At 42.3% G+C, this 18432-nt stretch overlaps 1 protein-coding gene across 3 annotated transcripts in view; it reads right to left on the minus strand.

Moving 5' to 3' along the window:
• Nucleotides 1–18432, minus strand: part of palm2akap2 (PALM2 and AKAP2 fusion) — a 79962-nt gene that overhangs the window by 29061 nt on the left and 32469 nt on the right. For all 3 annotated transcript variants that reach the window (XM_086152537.1, XM_086152539.1, XM_086152538.1), the window contains exons 4-8: nt 17259–17380; nt 11277–11391; nt 11060–11081; nt 10027–10137; nt 8131–8958 (exon numbers count right to left, since the gene is read on the minus strand). In XM_086152537.1, coding sequence (XP_086008663.1) covers nt 8131–8958; nt 10027–10137; nt 11060–11081; nt 11277–11391; nt 17259–17380 — 1198 coding nt within the window. The remainder of the gene's footprint in view (nt 1–8130; nt 8959–10026; nt 10138–11059; nt 11082–11276; nt 11392–17258; nt 17381–18432) is intronic.

Consider the following 18432-nt stretch of genomic DNA (forward strand, 5'->3'; position numbering starts at 1 on the left):
GCTCTGGACTGTTGACCCTGAGTACTTGAAATCTTCCATCTTTATGACTTCTACTCCCTGTAGCCTCCTCATTCATTCTGTCTTGCTGCAACTAACCTTCATTCCTCTCCTTTCCAGAGCATACCTCCACCTCTCAAGATTTTCATCAACTTGTACCCTGCTTCACAACAGGTCACAATGTCATCTGCAAACAGAATGGTCCATGGAGATTCCTGTCTAACCTCATCTGTCAGCCTGTCCATCCCCACTGCAAACAAGAAGGCTCAGAGATGATCCATGATGAAGCCCCCACCTCCACCTTGAACGTCTCTGTTACACCTACAGGACACGTCACCACTGTCTCACAGCTAGCATACATGTCCTGCACCAGTCTAACATAATTCTCTGAGACTTCCTCATACAATACCTGAGTTCCTCTCTTGGCACCCTGTTGTATGCTTTTTCTAGGTCTACAAAAGTACAATGCAGCTCCCTCTGACCTTCTCTGTACTTCTCTATTAGCATTCCCAAAGCAAATACTGCATCTGTAGTACTCGTTCTAGGCATGAAGCCATACTGCTGTTCACAAATGCTGACTTCTGCTGTCGGTCGAGTTTCCACTACTCTTTCCCGTAACATCATTGTATGGCTCATCAGCTATGTCCCTCTATAGTTATTGCAATTCTGCACATCCCCCTTATTCCTAATAATGGGCACCATCACACTTTTTCTCCATTCCTCAGGCATCTTCTCACTCTCTAAGATCCTGTTGAATAATCTAGAAATAAAGTCTACTGCTGCCACTCCTAGACACTTCCATACCTCCACAGGTATACCATCAGGAACAACTGCCTTTCCACTATCGATCTTCTTCAATGCCTTCCTCACTTCACCTTTATTAATCTTTGCTACTTTGTGGTCTACAATAGTCACCTCTTCTACCCTTCCTGTTCTCTGTTTTGCCAACCTGTATTCATCATTCCCTCCCTCCTTACTGTTCAACTGAGCATACAAGTAATTGTAGGCTCTTTGTTTTGCCTTTGCTATCTTTATCTTTACCTTACGCTTTATCTCCCTGTACTCCTGTCTGTTCACTTCAGTCCCCTCAGTGTCTCACTTCTTCTTTGCTAACCACTTTCTCTGTATATACTCCTGCATTTCCTCATTCCACCACCAAGTCTCCTCACCTTCTTTCCTTCCAGACGGCACAGTACGTACACTCCTCCCTGATCTCATTAGCTACAGTTGTCCAGTCATCTGGAAGCTCTCCCTGACCACCCAGAGCCTTTGTCGACTCCTCCCTGAAAGCCATACAACACTCCTCTCTTTTCAGCTTCCACCACTTTGTCCTTGGCTCTGCATTTGTCCTCTTGATCTTCCTTGTCACCAGAGTCATCCTACAAACCACCATCGTATGCTGTCTGGCTACACTTTCACCTACCACTGCTTTTCAGTCACTGATCCCTTTCAGATTACCTTGTCTATACAAGATGTAGTCTACCTGGGCGCTCCTACCGCCATTCCTATAAGTTACCCTATGTTCCTGTCTTTTCTGGAAAATATATTCACTACAGCTATTTCTATCCCTTTTGCAAAGTCTACCACCATCTCCACCCGTGCATTCATATCCTGTTCACCAAACCTGCCCATCCCTTCTTCATCACCTCTATGGCTGCACCAACATGTCCATTGGCATAGCCACTAACAACATTGAGTGTCACACCTTCAATTTCCAATTTCAGACTCATAAGTCTATCCGACATTCTTTTCACCTCCAGAACATTCCTCACAAACTCCTCCTTCAAGATAACTCCTACTCCATTTCTCTTCTTGTCAGTACCATAATAGCACAACTTAAAGCCTACTCCTCGGCCTCTAGCCTTATTACCTTTCCACCTGGTCTCCTGGACACACAGTATATCCACCTTCCTTCTCTGCATCATGTTAACCAACTTGCTACCTTTTCCTGTCATAGTCCCAATATTCAAAGTCCCTACTCTCTGTCCCAGACTCTTGCCTTTTCTCTTCTCTCTCTGGTTCCAATCATGCCTTCCTCCTCTCCTTTTTCAACCCACAGTAGCCCAATCTCCACTGGTACCCTGTAGGTCATCAGTACCAATGGCGGTTGTTGCTAACCCAGGCCTCGACCGATCTAGTATGAGTTTATTAGGTTTGATTTGGGCCGGAAACCTGAGAACCCGTCTGTGGACACCAGTGATTAAGGCTGTCAAGCAGACGATGGAGGCTTTTCAGGTATGGTTGGGCCAGGGATCTGCTGTAACTGGTGAAAAGGACCAGATGGCTAAAAGGGCTATATCTTTGGTGTAGAATCAGTACCCAGGTGTGGCAGGAGTTAAAAGAGGTTTTGGAGAAGGACCTTGGGTTCTGGAAAACTGTCACACACTGTGAGAAAAGGAAGCAGGGCTTGTCCAATGTTATGTACAGCATGCCATGAGACCTGATGACCTTATCTAGGGGGTCCAAAGGGCAGTGGAAAGAGCACTATGTGGAACTCTTGCACATAAGTGACATACCCTCCTTTGAGCAAGCAGAGCTGGAAGACTCAGACAAGCCTTTACTGAGCTATTCAAGAAGGTCCTCAGCAGCAAGGTAACCAGTGTGGATGAGATTTGTCCAGAAAAATAAAAGGGAACTTGATAACCTAGTGCTGTCTTAGCGGCCATGCTCTTTCACTGTTCCATGTAGGTCTGGGATAGTGCCTTGGCAGTGGCATGCCATAATGTGGATTCCATTGAAGTCACTGAACAGTGTGCCAGCTCTGTGCTTTTATGGGGATCCTAGTTGGTTCATTAGAATATGCTCATCCTGTCTATATGTGCTTTGTAGCCTTGAAGAAACTCATGGCTGTGTTCCACAGGGTGACCATTTGGGAGTATTGTTGGAGCATGGGGTCAGGGGGTTGTTATCACAAGTCATATGGTCTTTGTCCAAAATGGGAGAGGTGTGTCCAAATTCTTGGCAGAATGTCAAACATGTTTCTGGTGGATGCTGGGCTCCCCAAGGGCTGCCCTTTGTCACCAATTCTGTTCATGATCTTTATGGACAGGATTTTTGAGCACAGCTGTTGAAGGGGGTGAGTCCGGAATGGACAAGCTCAGGACTTGGCTCCCTGATTTTTGCAGGCAATGTAGAACTGTTGGCTTCATCATGGTATAACCATCAGAAGACACTGAAGCAGTTAAGGGCTAAGTGTAAAGCAGATGGGAGTCAGCACTTCCAAGTCAGAGGCCCTTGTTCTATCCTGAAAACCGGTGTGCTTTTCCAAGTTGAAAGAAGGATCCTGTTCCAAGTGAAGAAGTTTAGCTACCACGTGGCATTGTTCATGAGTATGAGTAGGAGGAACATGACCTGGACAAGCAGATCAGTAGTGCATCCGCAGTTAAGCGAGTACTGCATTGGTCTCTTTCGGTGAAGAAGCGTAGCACAAGAGCAATGTTTTCAATTCCCTTGAACATTTGTGTTCCACTTTCACTTATTTTCATGAAAAAACAGCTGAAATTACTTTCCTTCACAGGATGGCTGGGCTCTGCCTAAGATATGGGGAGTGAGGAGGAGAGATGTCCAGGCAGGACTTCGGACCAGAGCTGCTGCTGGAGTCAATAGAGGATGATCAGGCACCTGATAATGATGTTTCCCGGGCAACCTCCTCCTCCAGGTGCTCCGGGTACATTTACCTTTTAGGAGATCCCACGATCAGGCCGGCTCACGCTAGAAGTATTATATATCCTGTCCGACCTGGTGATGCTACAGTGAGTTGCTGGGGACAGGAATACCTGGGTTGACTTATTTAGTCTACTGCCTACACAACCCAACCCATCTAGAGAGGAGGCAATGGTGATGCACATGGTACAATGTCTTTAAAATGAGCCTGTCTTTGTCCTTAAAATATTATCTTTTACTAACTTGTTTCAGCTTTTCTGCTGCATTTTTTTATTACTCAGTGTGTCTGTGTAGTTTGTTTGGCTTTAACTTGTTGGTGTCATCTTCAAAATCAGACTGTTGACTCGTCAATGGACTCGTAAGATTGGTTGGACTCTTCATTGTTAATCACTCATAGTAAGCACCTAATATGTCAATCTGAACAGCTGTCTGCCAAGCCTCATGCTTTTACTCATTCTCATTCTGGGTAATTGGTTGATTGGTTAGATTTTTGACCAAGCAAAATAAATCAGACTAAAAAAGGTTTTCACTGATTGGACCCAAAAAAGGGCATGACCACACATAGCAAACTGCAGGCTTTAGAAAAATACATTGAGGTTTTAAACATACATTGCTCCTTTAGAACCCAACTTTAGCTATGAAAGCCAAGTCTTACAGCAACCTTGAAGGCATTTTTTTATAGCCAGAAAACTAAATTACATTACAAGAGAGTACGACACTTCATAAACAAAACATCACCTGCATGTATATATGTGTGTGTGTGTGTGTGTGTGTGTGTGCTTGTTAGTGGTAGTAGATATTATGACACATAGGGGTGCAATTAGGGGAGCTTGTGATCTCTTTGTCAGCAGGCAATGAAAAAGTGAATGTTAGAGGCAGATCATAAGAACAAGCAAGAGACTGCATGGGGGCACTGGAGAAACTCAGCTTTATTGACCAAAGAGAGAGGGGATACAGACGTCAGAGAGAGGCATCAGCCAAAGAGGGAGAGTGAGAGAGAGAGAGCAAGAGAGAGAGTAAGAGAGAGAGAGAGAGTGTGAAGTACAAAGTTGTCATAACCATAGAGAAAGGTGAAGGGAGAAAATGTGAACAATAGAAAATGGCTCCTTTTTGTTGGTTTGACAGTCAGTACAACCATAAGGGCAGACAGACAAGGAAAAGAGACCCCTACTGAGCCAGAGGAATATTGCAGGTGTGCCAGAGGAACTGGTAAAGTCAACCAGTCTGTTGTTCACACACAGCTCTTTGCATTACATCAACACACTCACAAACCCAAACAGGCAAACTTTTGGTCAGTTTCATTCTGCAAACTTGCTCTCCATCTTTTTCCGAAGTTTTTTTTTTTTGTTTTTGTTTTTTTTTTTTTCAGATGATTGAATTTGGGTCTGTGGATACTTAAGTGCATCCTGGCACTCGAGCACATCATGCATGCATTACATACAGTGAACTTTCTAGAATACGCTTCTCTGCATTGCCTCCATTCTGTTAAAGTAGTACAGTAATGCAATGAAAATCTTTAAGCCTACTTGCAATGCCAAACAGTCTAGCTCATCTGCTCCGAATGGACTTAATAAGTGTGGCAGCCTGCTTAGTTTTTCTCTGCCAGTAATATTCAGCCAAGAATGTACTTGAGCGTTGATGGCAGTTTATCATCAATCCAACCGTATTTTGCCAGACGTATTTCAGTCTTTGTATTTTCAGCCTTTTGATGACGACTGCCTCCAAGAGTAAATTACTAGTGAGTGAAGATGATTTCCCCTTAATACATGGAAACCAATGGCTGCCTGGGGGATACAAATTTTGTGGTTTGGTTTGGAAAAAAAACACCAGAAGAAATGTAACATGACTTGCAGTTAATGCGCCATCATGCAAACGTATGGGCATGGCGAATTTGCAACTTCTGCCTCTGCATACTATTTTCACAACCTCAGATGCCTTCAAGTTTTACATAGGGATGGAAGTCAATTTTCAGAGTTTATGGTGACGATCAGAGGGGGGAAGAATTTGGTTATTAGTGGTGGGTCATGAGGTTAACAGTGTGATTACACAAACTATAGCAATGGAGTTAGTGAATAAAAATATACACGGCTTTCATTTGTACCGTTGAACGGTCACTTGTGGCATCAGAAAACATCCAAATTCTGTCTATGATCTTCTGGTGCCATTAAAAGGAGTTATCTCTAGATCTCTATATAGACATGAAAAATAAAAGAATCACTAGATAGAATATAGAGCATATTTACATTCATTATCTACACAGGAATCCAGACTCTGGCTTAGTAATGGCCAGATGGACTGACTGATCGGAGCAGTAGCCAGTCATATCAAAGAATGTATATTCTCCTGCACAAATAGGACAGTTGAGCATAGATTGTAAAAAATAATAATAAAAAACAAACAAACTAATACCTATTTCTGGGATCCTGCTATTTAAAACCAAGGGATATTGTATATATATCTTGCAGTTTTTTTTTTTTTACTTTTCTCAGAACCAACTGCAGAGACACATGTTATATTCTTTAGTTTAGTAACAGGAAAAATCCGACACGTGATTTGTTTTAGCCCAACCCGTGGTCTGGCTAAATTTATAGCATATCCTGAGATGTTTTATTGTCATTCTTGTAATTGCTGTGAGTTTCATACTCACTAAATGCCACTAAATTAACAAAAAAAAAAAAAATGTAATCGTGGCCTTTCGTTATTCACACAAGTATCCCTGCATAAGATTTTAGGGATTTAAGGAGCCTCTCTATCTTTCCTGAAAAATTTGGTTAACATTGTTGACCATAATTTTAGCTGATATCATGTTATTAATCAAACTGTCCAGACAATGATTCCTTGGTGGCGCGCATAAGTGAACAGAAATAAACCCAAATGATCACTCCACAGAACAGGTTAATGTCTGCTTTTGACAAAACTAGCTTAGAGAATAGTGTTTTCATCACATCCAGGCCACATTGTTTTTTTTCTAGCACCCTTGTAAATGGGGCCTGGCCCATGCCCATAGAAAGAGCTGGCAGTGTCTTTGAATTTGAAATTGTACATGTATCTCTGGTGGCTTTACAGCGATCGTCCAGTGATCTGCCCCCGTCTAACCCTATTCTACGGCAATTTTATGATTTAAGAAAAGGTGAGCTATACTTAATCTTCCTGTGTTGGGTAGAATTTGTCAACTTCTGAAATTCATGTTCTCGACGTGCCCAGTTAGTGGCAAGTTATGACTGTTTTCACACGTTCCCTTGCTGCCAGTGTGTTCATTGAGCTGCCATTAGTTTCCTGTGCTTTATAGACTTTGGATACATCTGAAGAGATGTTTGTCTACATTGAGAAGGCTGCTGAAACTGTTCCACAGCTTCTTACTGGCTGCTGGGTTAGGAAGTGATAGAATGGGGAAATGACCTCAGCACTTGAATAGCTGGAGCTGATATAACAGAGAGACAGCTTTCGTTTCCTTCTACTATAAAGTGGAAACCTAACTTTTCCCGGGAAAGAGGTGTTGCAAGAATTCGATACCCCCTGCCCCCGCCCCACCCTCTTAAAAAAAAAAAAACAACAAAATAAATAAAAGTTCAGCTAACAACAGCAAACTATACTAATATTCTACTGGAAACTTCTACTTATTTCTAATGTTTTAGTTATGACTATTATGTGGGAGAATTAAGAGGCACATAAAGAAACCAAGGCAACAAGTAGCCTCCTCTCTGCCCTGGTCCATCTGTCTGTCTGTCTGTCTGGTCACCCTGCTTCTCTTAGAGTTTATCGTCTTCATCGGGTGGCCATGTGTTGAAATACGTGCGTCTTTGAATGGAGCGGAAAAGTAAATAAATGTATAAATAAATAAATAAACAAACAAATAAATGAATAAATAAATAGATAAATAAATAAATAAATAAATAAATAAATAGTCTCTCTGAATGTTTATACACTATCATATTAAAGGAGAGGATCTGATTGATTGTCCCTACGGCCAGACACCGCTTGTCAATATGTCATGGCAATGTGACCTGTATTCCGCTAAATTTTATCGTCTACCAACATTGGTTGAATGAACGTGTTTTTTTGGCTTTTATTATTCGGCTGTGTCTTTTCTTGACCATATATATAGCAGCATGACACAGCTCCGTACCCGACTGGCGTCGATTTGAATTTCCATGTCGTCTCGGGAGACGTAAGGCAGGAGGGCAGAGCCACCGTGTTAATAGAGCGGGTTAAAAAAAAAAAAAAAAAGAAAAGAAAAAAAGCAAAGATATAAGGCTGATAGTGTAACTGACTCAAAGCACATATGAGTGTTTACATGTGCATGTGTGTGTGTCAGCCATTTACAGTCCCAAGGTGGAGAAGGAAGGCAGGGCTTCTGTTAGTAACCATCCAGAGACAGAGGGTAAAAGAGGAGTGTTGTAGATAATGATAAAGAAATAACAATCAGTCACATGAGGATGCAGCACTCGCAGCGTTTCCTCTTTTCGGTACCTGTAGTAGGGGTGAGACCAGGCAGTTGGGCAGTATTTGCTTCACGATTCGCAGGGGGTGAAGGAGGACTATCAGGCTCTCTGCCGTCGGATGACAGTTCTGTGCTGGTGGCCTCGGATGTGACCGGCCGTCCTGACACCAGGTCAGCCGCTGTGCCATCAACGACAGACAGGTCAGTGACCGTCTTCTCCCGCAGCGATTTCTCATCATCTTCATCGATCAGAACCACCTCCGCCTTCACCGCGCCATCGAACCCCAGAAGCCGCCTGCTCTCGCCCATGTCCTCAACGTCCTGGTAGCCGAGAAATACCATGGTGACCGGGTTTTCGGTGCTGGCTTGGGGCACGGCGGTGAGCTCGCAGGCCGGGTGCGCTTCAGAGGTGGGCTGAGTCGTGATAGGAGCATGTGACGGGGTCATCATGCCCAACCGAGGTTCCCTTTGGAGGGTGAGCTCGGCCGGTGGGCTGGCGGGGATGGATGGTGGGGTGCAGGATGGCGGGGACATATCATCGTTATTTGTCGGGGATATGACGGGCTGCGGAGCAGCAGGTGTCACCACTACGTGACCCCTCGCACCGTCGCCTCCTCGAACGGGTGTGGTAGCTCTCTGGATCAGTTGGTCAAACTGCTCCGAGCTCCAACCATTCTCAACGGCGGTGGTCGACACCCCGCCGGAGGAAGTGACCTCATAGATCACTTTCCTGCCGTCGTCATAGACTTTCACGCCACGTGACGCCGCATCCGATTGGCTCACGCGTTTGCTGGACAAGATCTGCTGCTCACCAGTCCGTGGGTCATGCTGCACATTGATCTCCATGGTGAACATTGCTGTAAGAAGGGGAGGTTGGAGAGGTTGTGAGAGGAAGGGGGTGATGCAGAAAGAAGGGGGGGTGAAAAGGGAGAATGACATGTTTGGGAGGGACCGGTGGAGCACATGCACGGGGTGGGAGTAGAGGTTGGAGGTTGTAACATGAAGATACACACAGTTCTGACTGTTTTTTTGTAGTAGGGAACAACATGTTACGTCCGTTTTATTGACACTGGTGAACAACCTGCACACATCAGGTGAAGCCTTAACAAATTTGTGATAAATGTGGATCACACTTTTATGGTAAATCTTCATCAATCTATAAAGAGTATTTCCATCAAATAATTCAAATGTTTTTTTCTTTGCTAAATTTTTGCCAATCAGACAGTTGTCGGATGAAAATAAAAATCTCAGGCGATGTAATCGAAAGAGGAAAGAAGAATGACCCAATGCGCAGTTTGGTTTTGTACTAACTTCAGTATGTTTTACATAAAGTTTTTTCCACAACAGCCCCAACTTGGGGAGTTTTTCTTTATTGCACAAAGAGCGGCACCAATGGGCCCGTAAGATAATAAACTTAATTCAAGTTAAAAACCAGATTTTTCAGAAGCAAGACTTTTTTGTTAATTTTCTTCAAAATCAGCAAATAATTAAAAAATGTAAATATGAGAACTTTTACTATGACCGCTACTACTTCCAAAACATTGCTGTCGAGCAAATTTAAGGATAAAACCAAAAAGTTTGGATAACGTAATAATGGAATAAAGCGTAATTATATCGGGATTCTACATCTAAAATGAATATCTATGTTTAAATACAGACGCGTATACTTTTCACCACTTGTACAACTTGCATTATTACAAAGTGGAATGCAGGGTCAAATGCATTCATACCACCCATATGCACGCATTAACGCAATCAATTCGTCCGCTGTTGATGTGCATGTTAATTTGTCCAATGTATAATCCAATTTGGCTGACCCCCCCCTCCCACCCACCCTGCTGCCCACCCCCACCCCCCCACCAACCCCTCCTATTTTCTCTCCCCTCCCTCATGTTCCTTGCCATCCTCTCCTGCCTTTGTCTTACCAGGTCTTCCAGGGTCAGGTGGGCCGATCCGAGGCTGTGTTGCCAGGACAAGTTGGTCGGGATCGGGGTTCGCGCAGTCCGAGAGAGGAGCGTACATGCAGCTGGTGGCATCTATTGAGCAGGAGCACAGAGGGGGGAGAGACACGGTCAGTGGGATGTTCGAGGCCAAAGTGGAAACACACACATCAGATCACCAAGCGTAGGCCCGCTACATACACATGCACACAAATGCACACACACTGGATGCACAAATAAACACGCCTCGGTGAAGTGTAACCACACCCTGACACAAAAACACACACACATACACATACAGCCCAGCCCCCCCAGGAGCAACACTAACCACACCCCTGATTGAACCTGCCGGCCCCATTTCCATACACACAAACAAACACACACATACACACACACACACACACACACAAATACACACACACACACACACCGTCAATCTCTCCTTGTCTCTCTAGCACACCAGAGGTCCAGTGCTTATGCAGCAGAAGTGTGTGTGTGTACTTGTGTGTCTGTACGTGTGTGTGTGTGTGTGTGTGTGTTTGTCTGTTTCTGTGTGTTTGTGTGATGACAGGAACAAAGCTAGGGGGGCTTACAGGGCTTTTTGGTGAATAGAAGGATAAACTCAGCCACTGCAGGCTGCAGAGTCATGGCCTTGTGTGTGTGAGCATCAATAGTCTTGCTGAGCATGGTTCTATGTGTGTCAGTGTGTATGCGTATGTGTGTGTTTCAGTGCATGTGTATGCTTGTGTGCAGGAATATATATGTCTGTGTGTGTGTTTCCGTGGCTTGTCAGTCATTGTGTGTTTTAGGGGTTCAGAAGCAAACTCTGGCCTGCATCTCTCCTGCCTCAGCGAGACTATTGAGCGATTGAAAGCCATTGATTGGAAACAATAATCTTATGTAGCTAAGAGGGAACAGGGAGTGTGAAGAACATACATGAGATTGTGTGTGCATGCACGCATGTGTGTGTGTGTGTGTGTGTGTGTGTGTGTGTGTGTGTGTGTGTTTTTGTGTATACCTTCATTCCGGGTCATCAGACTCTGAAAGAATGAGAGAAGAAACCACATATTAACAGCAATTATCTTTTCTTAATGCCATGATACATATTTTCAAAAACAGGTTTCAGGTTTCTCCTTAGGTTTCCACTATTTATTTTTCTGGTGCAAATTGAAAAAAATTATTGTTGGTATGTGATTGTTTGTCAGGACAGCACCCGAGGGTTCACACTCACGAACCTTTTGCAGGTCTTCTATGGAACGTTCTGTTTCCTTCAGACGTTCCTGCAGAACCTGCTCTTTGGCGGAGATCTGTGACTCTTCTTTCTCGAGGGCAGTGATATCAGACTCCAGCCTGCAATTGCACAAATACGTGGTTTCTACCAAGCTCTGTGACTTAAATTATTAGTGAAGATTTTTAGATTTCATATTTTTTTTTATAGATTTAAAGAATGCATGATAGTCATGCAGGTTTTAGCGTGGAAGTCAAAGCCTGGATTGTTCTTTTTCATCGAACCAATGTCCAATCGGCAAACTCATGCAGAAAATACGACGTTAGTCGTCTTTAGTTGATATTTGCAATGTGCAGGTACCTTAAAAAACTGAAATGCACATTTATCTTTGTGACTTTTTGAATAGGATGCACAAGTTTTTTTTTGAAAAAGGCCTCCGGATAACATGGATTTATGAAGTTTGAAATAAAGACCAGCCTGCAGAAATGCCAACCAATGAAGGCATAAGACTGCATTATAACAGTGAATTATAACAAAATTAAAATGAAGCGATCCATGCAGCCTACAGATAAAACAGAAAAAAAAAACATAATTTACATTTTTCATGACAGACGTATCACACATGTAAGATTAATGTGAGAATTATTTTATCTTTGCCCTGTGATTGACTGGTGACCGGTCAGGGATGAACCTCCCCCTCCAAGTGCAGGATAAACAGTATAAATTATGAATGACTTCATATTTTCTTTCATACTTTTTCTGGCTACCAAGTCACGGCTTATCAAGTGCACTTTCCCTCAACGGTCATGATACGTATTTGATCCGCATCGCAAGAAAAAACAAAACTGGAATTTATAATCTCAAGGAAGCTCGAGAGATTCATCTACAAAGATGAATTAGCGGGAATTCCACTTACATAAACCCGTGAGAAAAATGCAATAAATGTTGTTTTTTTTTCATGTGGATGCCGATGTCCGCTGCTGATCTTTCTGGCATAGACAGTTTTCTGTCATTGGTATCGTTACTAAAATCCGGCAACACCCTGAACACATGTACACACTCGGACGCATGCACATACACACTCCTTTCAGAGATGGATGTAGCAACAATAGTAGGAAGCAGTCTGGGAGGAGGACCTTGGTTGCTTCCTTAAAGCCTGCCAGCACATACAAAAACGCTCACTGCTAAAATGTGAGAATTGTGTGCATCAGTGTACATGAGATTGCGCATGAAAAAGTGTGCGCGTGTGTGTGTGTGTCTGTGTGTATATCCGTGTCTGTGTTGGTGTGCGAGTTGATCTATTTCATGATATTCCTATATTCACCATTTTAGCATCACTGACTATGATAACATACTTTATCCTGATTATTTATTGATCTGTATTTTTATATTCATATTTAAGTATTTCTTTATTTATCTATCGATTTCTTTCTTTATTTATTTATTTATTCTTTCATTTATTGAACTGTTTCTCTATTTGTTCATTTAAATTTTCTGTTAAAAGTTCTACTTTTGAACAGAAGCACTCGTATTTATGAAATCAAATTCACGTCTGAATATTTTGAGAAAAGCCTCGCGTACTTAGTGGGTTGAAGGGCGGTGAGAAGGAGGAACGATACAAGATGACGTTCTTTTGATTTAAATATTTTCAGCTGATAAAAGCTGTCTCACACACTTCGGCCTCCCTGGCCATCAGATGGAGAGGTTTGATCATTTTGTGCATGTTTGTGTCTGGCACCCTCTGGTGATCAAACCTCAAACACAAACAGAATGAGTGGAATGTATTAAGAAACTTAAAAATTCAACCAATCCATCAAAGGTCTTTATTTGATTTTTTATCCTTTTGTTCATGCATTTGTGTGTGATACTTTGTTGTGACTAACATTGTTATGATGTACTTAGAAATGACCAAAACCCTAGTGATGTACATGGTGTACTTCTCACCTCCAACACCCTAAATGGCAAGGAGCCATCATATCTGTCCTGCCAGGTGTCCGCCATTGTTATTTCTTGTACGAATAATAAAGCTATTATTGTTTCGTTTCAGCTACTGTCATGTAATGTCAGTAGTAGTATGAAATAATTTGTCCCTGTAGCTTCCAACCCCACCCCCGTGTCTATCACATTCTTGCTTTCTATCGCTCTGTTCTTCCCTTTTGCTCTCTTTTTCCACCCCAAATGGTCGAGACAGAAGGCTGGGATCCGTCCAAGGTTTCTGGACGGTAAAAGTGTTTAGAGACACTGAAGAAAAGACAAAGGGCAGAGCTGGAGGTAGCAGAGGTGAAGATGTTAAGGTTCTTTTTGGAAGTGAGGAAGATGGATAGGATCAGGAATGAAAAATTTTCCTTTGTTTTAGTGTAAAGGAGGTAAACAGGAAAATTATAAAAATCTTTATATGTAATGAACCGTTCCTCTTAAAAATACATGACGAATTAATATTAAAAATGAATACTAAAAAAGAATTGATGAAATTACATCCTAAAAATATTGTTGAGTTAGAGAAGAGAAAAACTTGTCACTGTCGGAAAATTTGCTACTAGAATTTATTAGAAGATTGATTGTTGATAGCATGTATAAGAGGAGGTATAATGTTAACAAGGCTAATGGTCGCTATTCTGGTTATTAAATCAATCTTTTTTTAATTTTGCCTGTTTTTTTTTTCTTGCTATTGTTTTTGTGTTTTTTCTAGAAATAAGAAAAGTCATTTTAACAACCTCACTAGATGTTTTTTCATCAAAAAATCGTTTTATTTAAAACTTTGGAGGCAAAAAAAAATACATTGCAAAGTTACTTTTTCATTTTTTCCTGGTTTGTTTTGAAACGCACTGTGTAAAACCCCCAGATGCACGTGAGAAAAAAAAAACCACACGGGCCGCACTAACACAAAGATTTGATTTCAGGCAGGGGGCCACAAAATATTGTTCCGAGGGCCGCGAGTCTGAGACCCCTGTGTCAGATGATCTGCAGATAAAGTCACACGGAGATGGCGTGGACATGAAGAGTGAGAATACTGAGAGCAAGATGCTGAGGGAGGAACTACCAGGCAGGGGGGTTTAGAGAAAGACCTAGAAGATTTACGGATGGAGTGAAAGAGGACATGAGATGGTTAGATGGAGGCGGTGATTTGCTGTCGGGACCCCTGGGAAAAGATGATATATCATGATACTTGCCTCTGTCACAGGAGTCAGATACCGAATCAGAGACACGCAGTTGAAAAGTAATCTAATCTATTTGAAAGCATTTTTGACATGTTTCCAAAATTCCATATATGCTTTATGCAGAAATCAAACTCGCTATTTGTTGTTTTGTTAATGGTTTTCTGATTCACCGACCCGATATGATGACACATAAGAAGTCAGCCGGCGTCTAGTAAATACAATCATAATAACAACTTTTATATTTTTCCTAGAGACCAGCAAACTCAAACAGTTATCCTTTAATAAGTGGAAATATCCTCTTCTAGGCTGGCCAGGAAGACGGACCTTAGTTCAGGTCAGACAGAGGGGGTTTTCCTGTGGCCATTTGCACAAACTTCCTTACGGTCCCTCTCTCTCTCACGCAGCAGGATAATCGGAGAGCCTAAATAGCCCAGATGCGTAAATGCGAGTGAACGGTCGTGCGTCTCCGCATGTGGTCCCGTCGTCTCCGGCACGAGCCCCACCTCTCGCTCCCAGTGACAGCTGGGAGAGGCTCCAGACCCCCAGTGACCCCTAAGCACAGGATTAGCGGTGTAGATAATGAATAAATGATAACATCCTCTTTCCTCAGCTATCGTTCAACCCTGTTCAAGTTCCCTATACAAACTAAACTGTTCATATTAATACATTGTGTAAAGTACAGGCCTATTTTGATCTAGTGGTAAAAACAAAAAGTCTTTTCAAACAAAGTGGAGAAATGTCCCGATGTAGCAGGAGGATGCAGTCTCCACGCCTCCCGGAGAGAGTCACGGTGCGGATGGAACTTCCTGCGCAATGTGAAACACTGCACTCTGAAAGTAGTAATCTGCGGTTTCGAATTGAATCGTCGCCATATTGTTAAGCGGCCATTTTCTGCTGAATCCCTCCGCCTGTTTGCTTAGCTTGTCCGTATAATGATAGGGACGTCGGTGAAACTACTGCCGCGTCACCGCGCTCGCCCGCTCCGTCCGCAGTCGGCCTCCTCGCAACATTTTCTAGGACACGTTCCTTTTGCCTTTTTCAATTATTATATCGTCGCCGCAGCTTGAGTTCACCGTAATTGTCGCAATTCGTCTTCTTTTCTTGACGCTTCAAACGAACGAGGCTACTTTCGGAGACATTTTCATCCCCTGGCGCACAAATGTCAAGAAAGTGCTATAAATTCTACAGCTTTGTGGAACTGGATTAAGAAGGCATTATTTCTCCGCCTGGCATTTTGATTCTAATATTTAACTACCCTTTTAATTACTGCTTTATTCGGGTTTTTACTTGAATTTGCCATTCAAATACCGAGTAACTGTCAGCACGCTGGGGGAGACAGTCACCGTTTTCATTTGTTTTCCTTTCCATTTTAATTATGGGCTGCCACTAACATTGGTAAAGTCTGACTTTAACAAGTATGGATTGGAAAAATGCATATTTTGCGCTCACTAAGGAATGAAAATAATACCTAGATTTGATTTCCCTGTGAGCACCAACGCTCCCACCTTGTGGTTTCGATTGCCTTTTATATTTGCAATGAATTTTCAAAGCATGTAAATTATTTTCCTTAATTATTTAACCAGCACCTAATAATCCTGATTTATTTAAAACGCAGCTTCATTTATTCATTAGCTACGTCGCTTTTCCTGCAGTCAGATTCACAGGGGTCATGGAGCCGATCCCAGCTGTCATTGGGTGAGAGGTGGGGTTCATCCTGGATCCACACGCAAACAAACATTCACTCTCCCATTCACACATCTGAGCATTTGAGAATCTAAAATAAACCTCCTGGAGGAAACCCATGCAACACGGGGAGAACATGGAGACCCCACAGAAAAAGGGCCCTTTCGGAATCGAACCAGCAGAAGCACTAACCGCTGCACCACTGTGTCGTCATAAAATGTAGCTTTAGTTGATATTTTATCTTCTGACATAATTCAGAATATTTGTGGACATAGTGGAAGAGGGTCGATTCGCTGTGGCGACCCCTGAAGGGAAAAGCCGAAAGCAAAAGAGGAAAGATCTTCTACATTAATTCCCGCATGGTAACCTGCTAGAACAAATAAGCAGTATATCTTTGTTTTATTTGCTTTTTTTTCTGTAAAGTTACAACAATCACTGAAAGCATCCCTCATCCGCCGCAACAAAGGACGCACTATTTATCACCGTTTGTTAGATCAAAAGAATGGACCCGATTAAGAAACGGGTGTATTGGCATGCCGTTTTATCCAGATTGATCATTGTAATTTATTATGAAGTAATTGTCGTGTTTGGAGCCTTATGGTTTCTCTGTCTCGTGCAGGGAATGTTTATAGAATTAACAGATGTAACGTCGTATATGTGGACAGTAAAAGCGAAATGTTAACAAGACAGGTGTCCTGGAGAATGTATAAATAATATTGCACAGATGAGAGTGGTTAGTAGAGATGGAGATAGTGGGGCAGTGCAAAAAAAATATTGTGGCGACGGCTGCAAGCAGCATCAAAATGTGCTACATTTAAAGAAATGTTTGTGTATTTGTGGTGTTGTAAAGTCCATTTCAGATCATCAGAGTCCTATAATATGTAGTCACCACGTGAACAGACTATTGACAGTGTTTTTCCCATCTAACCCATGACTAATGGAAAGTAACATGATGTATATTCGGTGACTTAAATTTCCAGACTGCTCCTGATCCTACGCAGGTGATGCATTGGGGACGCCTGCTGTTAAAATCCCATTTTTATTTACATCTGGTCAGTAACTGGCAGTAGAAACTTACTGCACCCAGCAAAACACACATTTTATCACACATCAGAATGACAACCGGAGCACCCGACAATCAATATTACCTGTGTATCAAATCCTCGAGCTTCTTCCCTTGTTCTTCATCCTGCTCCAGCTGTTTCTGCCGCGCCTCCCCGTCGTCCACTCCCACTCCCTGGAGGAGCCAACGCTCCCGCATGGCTTTAGACTGGGGAAGAACCAGAGACGTCTCAGATGATGCACCTCCTCATTTGTTTGCACTATATATGGACTCCTGACGCTCCGGAACGAGAGATCTCTCGTCCTCGAACGGACCGTAAGATCAAGGGGACCGCATGGTTTATTCTCTCAGATACATTTTAGCATTTAAAAGGGTGCTCGCTAGACAGCTGTCGCTTTAGACTGCCTGCACCCTCTCTCGTCTGAACAGCCGGCTTCATTGATCCAGACTGTTCGTGCACTGACTCAGGTTAGTGCAGGTGTTTGCTGCACTTTGGTCTGGTCTAAAGGGACAAATGTGCAAAGGTATATCAATTGTGGTTTATTTGTGGTTGAAGTTCTTTATCTTCTGTAATGCAATCAAAAAAAAAAAAACTTTTTCATGATATTCTAATATTTCGAGATAGGATTTTTTGAGTTTTCTTAAGATGTAAGCCATAATCAGCAATATTAAAATAATAAAAGGCTTGCAATATTTCAGTGGATTTGTAATGAATCCAGAATGTATGACATTTTTGTTTTTTGTCATTACATTACAGAAGATAAAGAACTTTATCACAATATTCAAATTTTCTGAGACACTCCTGTATATCATACTTACCACCCGCTGCACTGTGGCTCTGATTAATCTATGTACTGTTTTTACTCGTGCCAAACAAATTTGTGTTGTTACCTATCTCCTTACCAAATCCATATTATATTACCGATTCATGGAGATATTACATCATTCATATAATTTACAGTTTCCTACCCTGGGCTGTGAGAACATTTAACACTCAGGTGGAATTATTGAGGCTACATGTACGCTATAAGTCTTACTACATGTGCAAAAACTGAAACTGTATGTGCAATAACCTATACCAATATAACTGCACTTTATGTGCAAAAACTCATCCAAACATGGGCAATAACTGAACTGTATGTGCAAAAGCTCATACAAACATGGGCAATTACTGAACTGTATGTGCAAAAGCTCATACAAACATGGGCAATTACTGAACTTCACATGCAAAAACTTATTCAAACATGGGCAATAATTGA

The sequence above is a fragment of the Fistularia commersonii genome, chromosome 9 (assembly GCF_037954325.1).
Source record: "Fistularia commersonii isolate RoL2024-O1a breed Wild chromosome 9, RoL_Fcom_v1.0, whole genome shotgun sequence".
Lineage (NCBI taxonomy): Eukaryota > Metazoa > Chordata > Actinopteri > Syngnathiformes > Fistulariidae > Fistularia > Fistularia commersonii.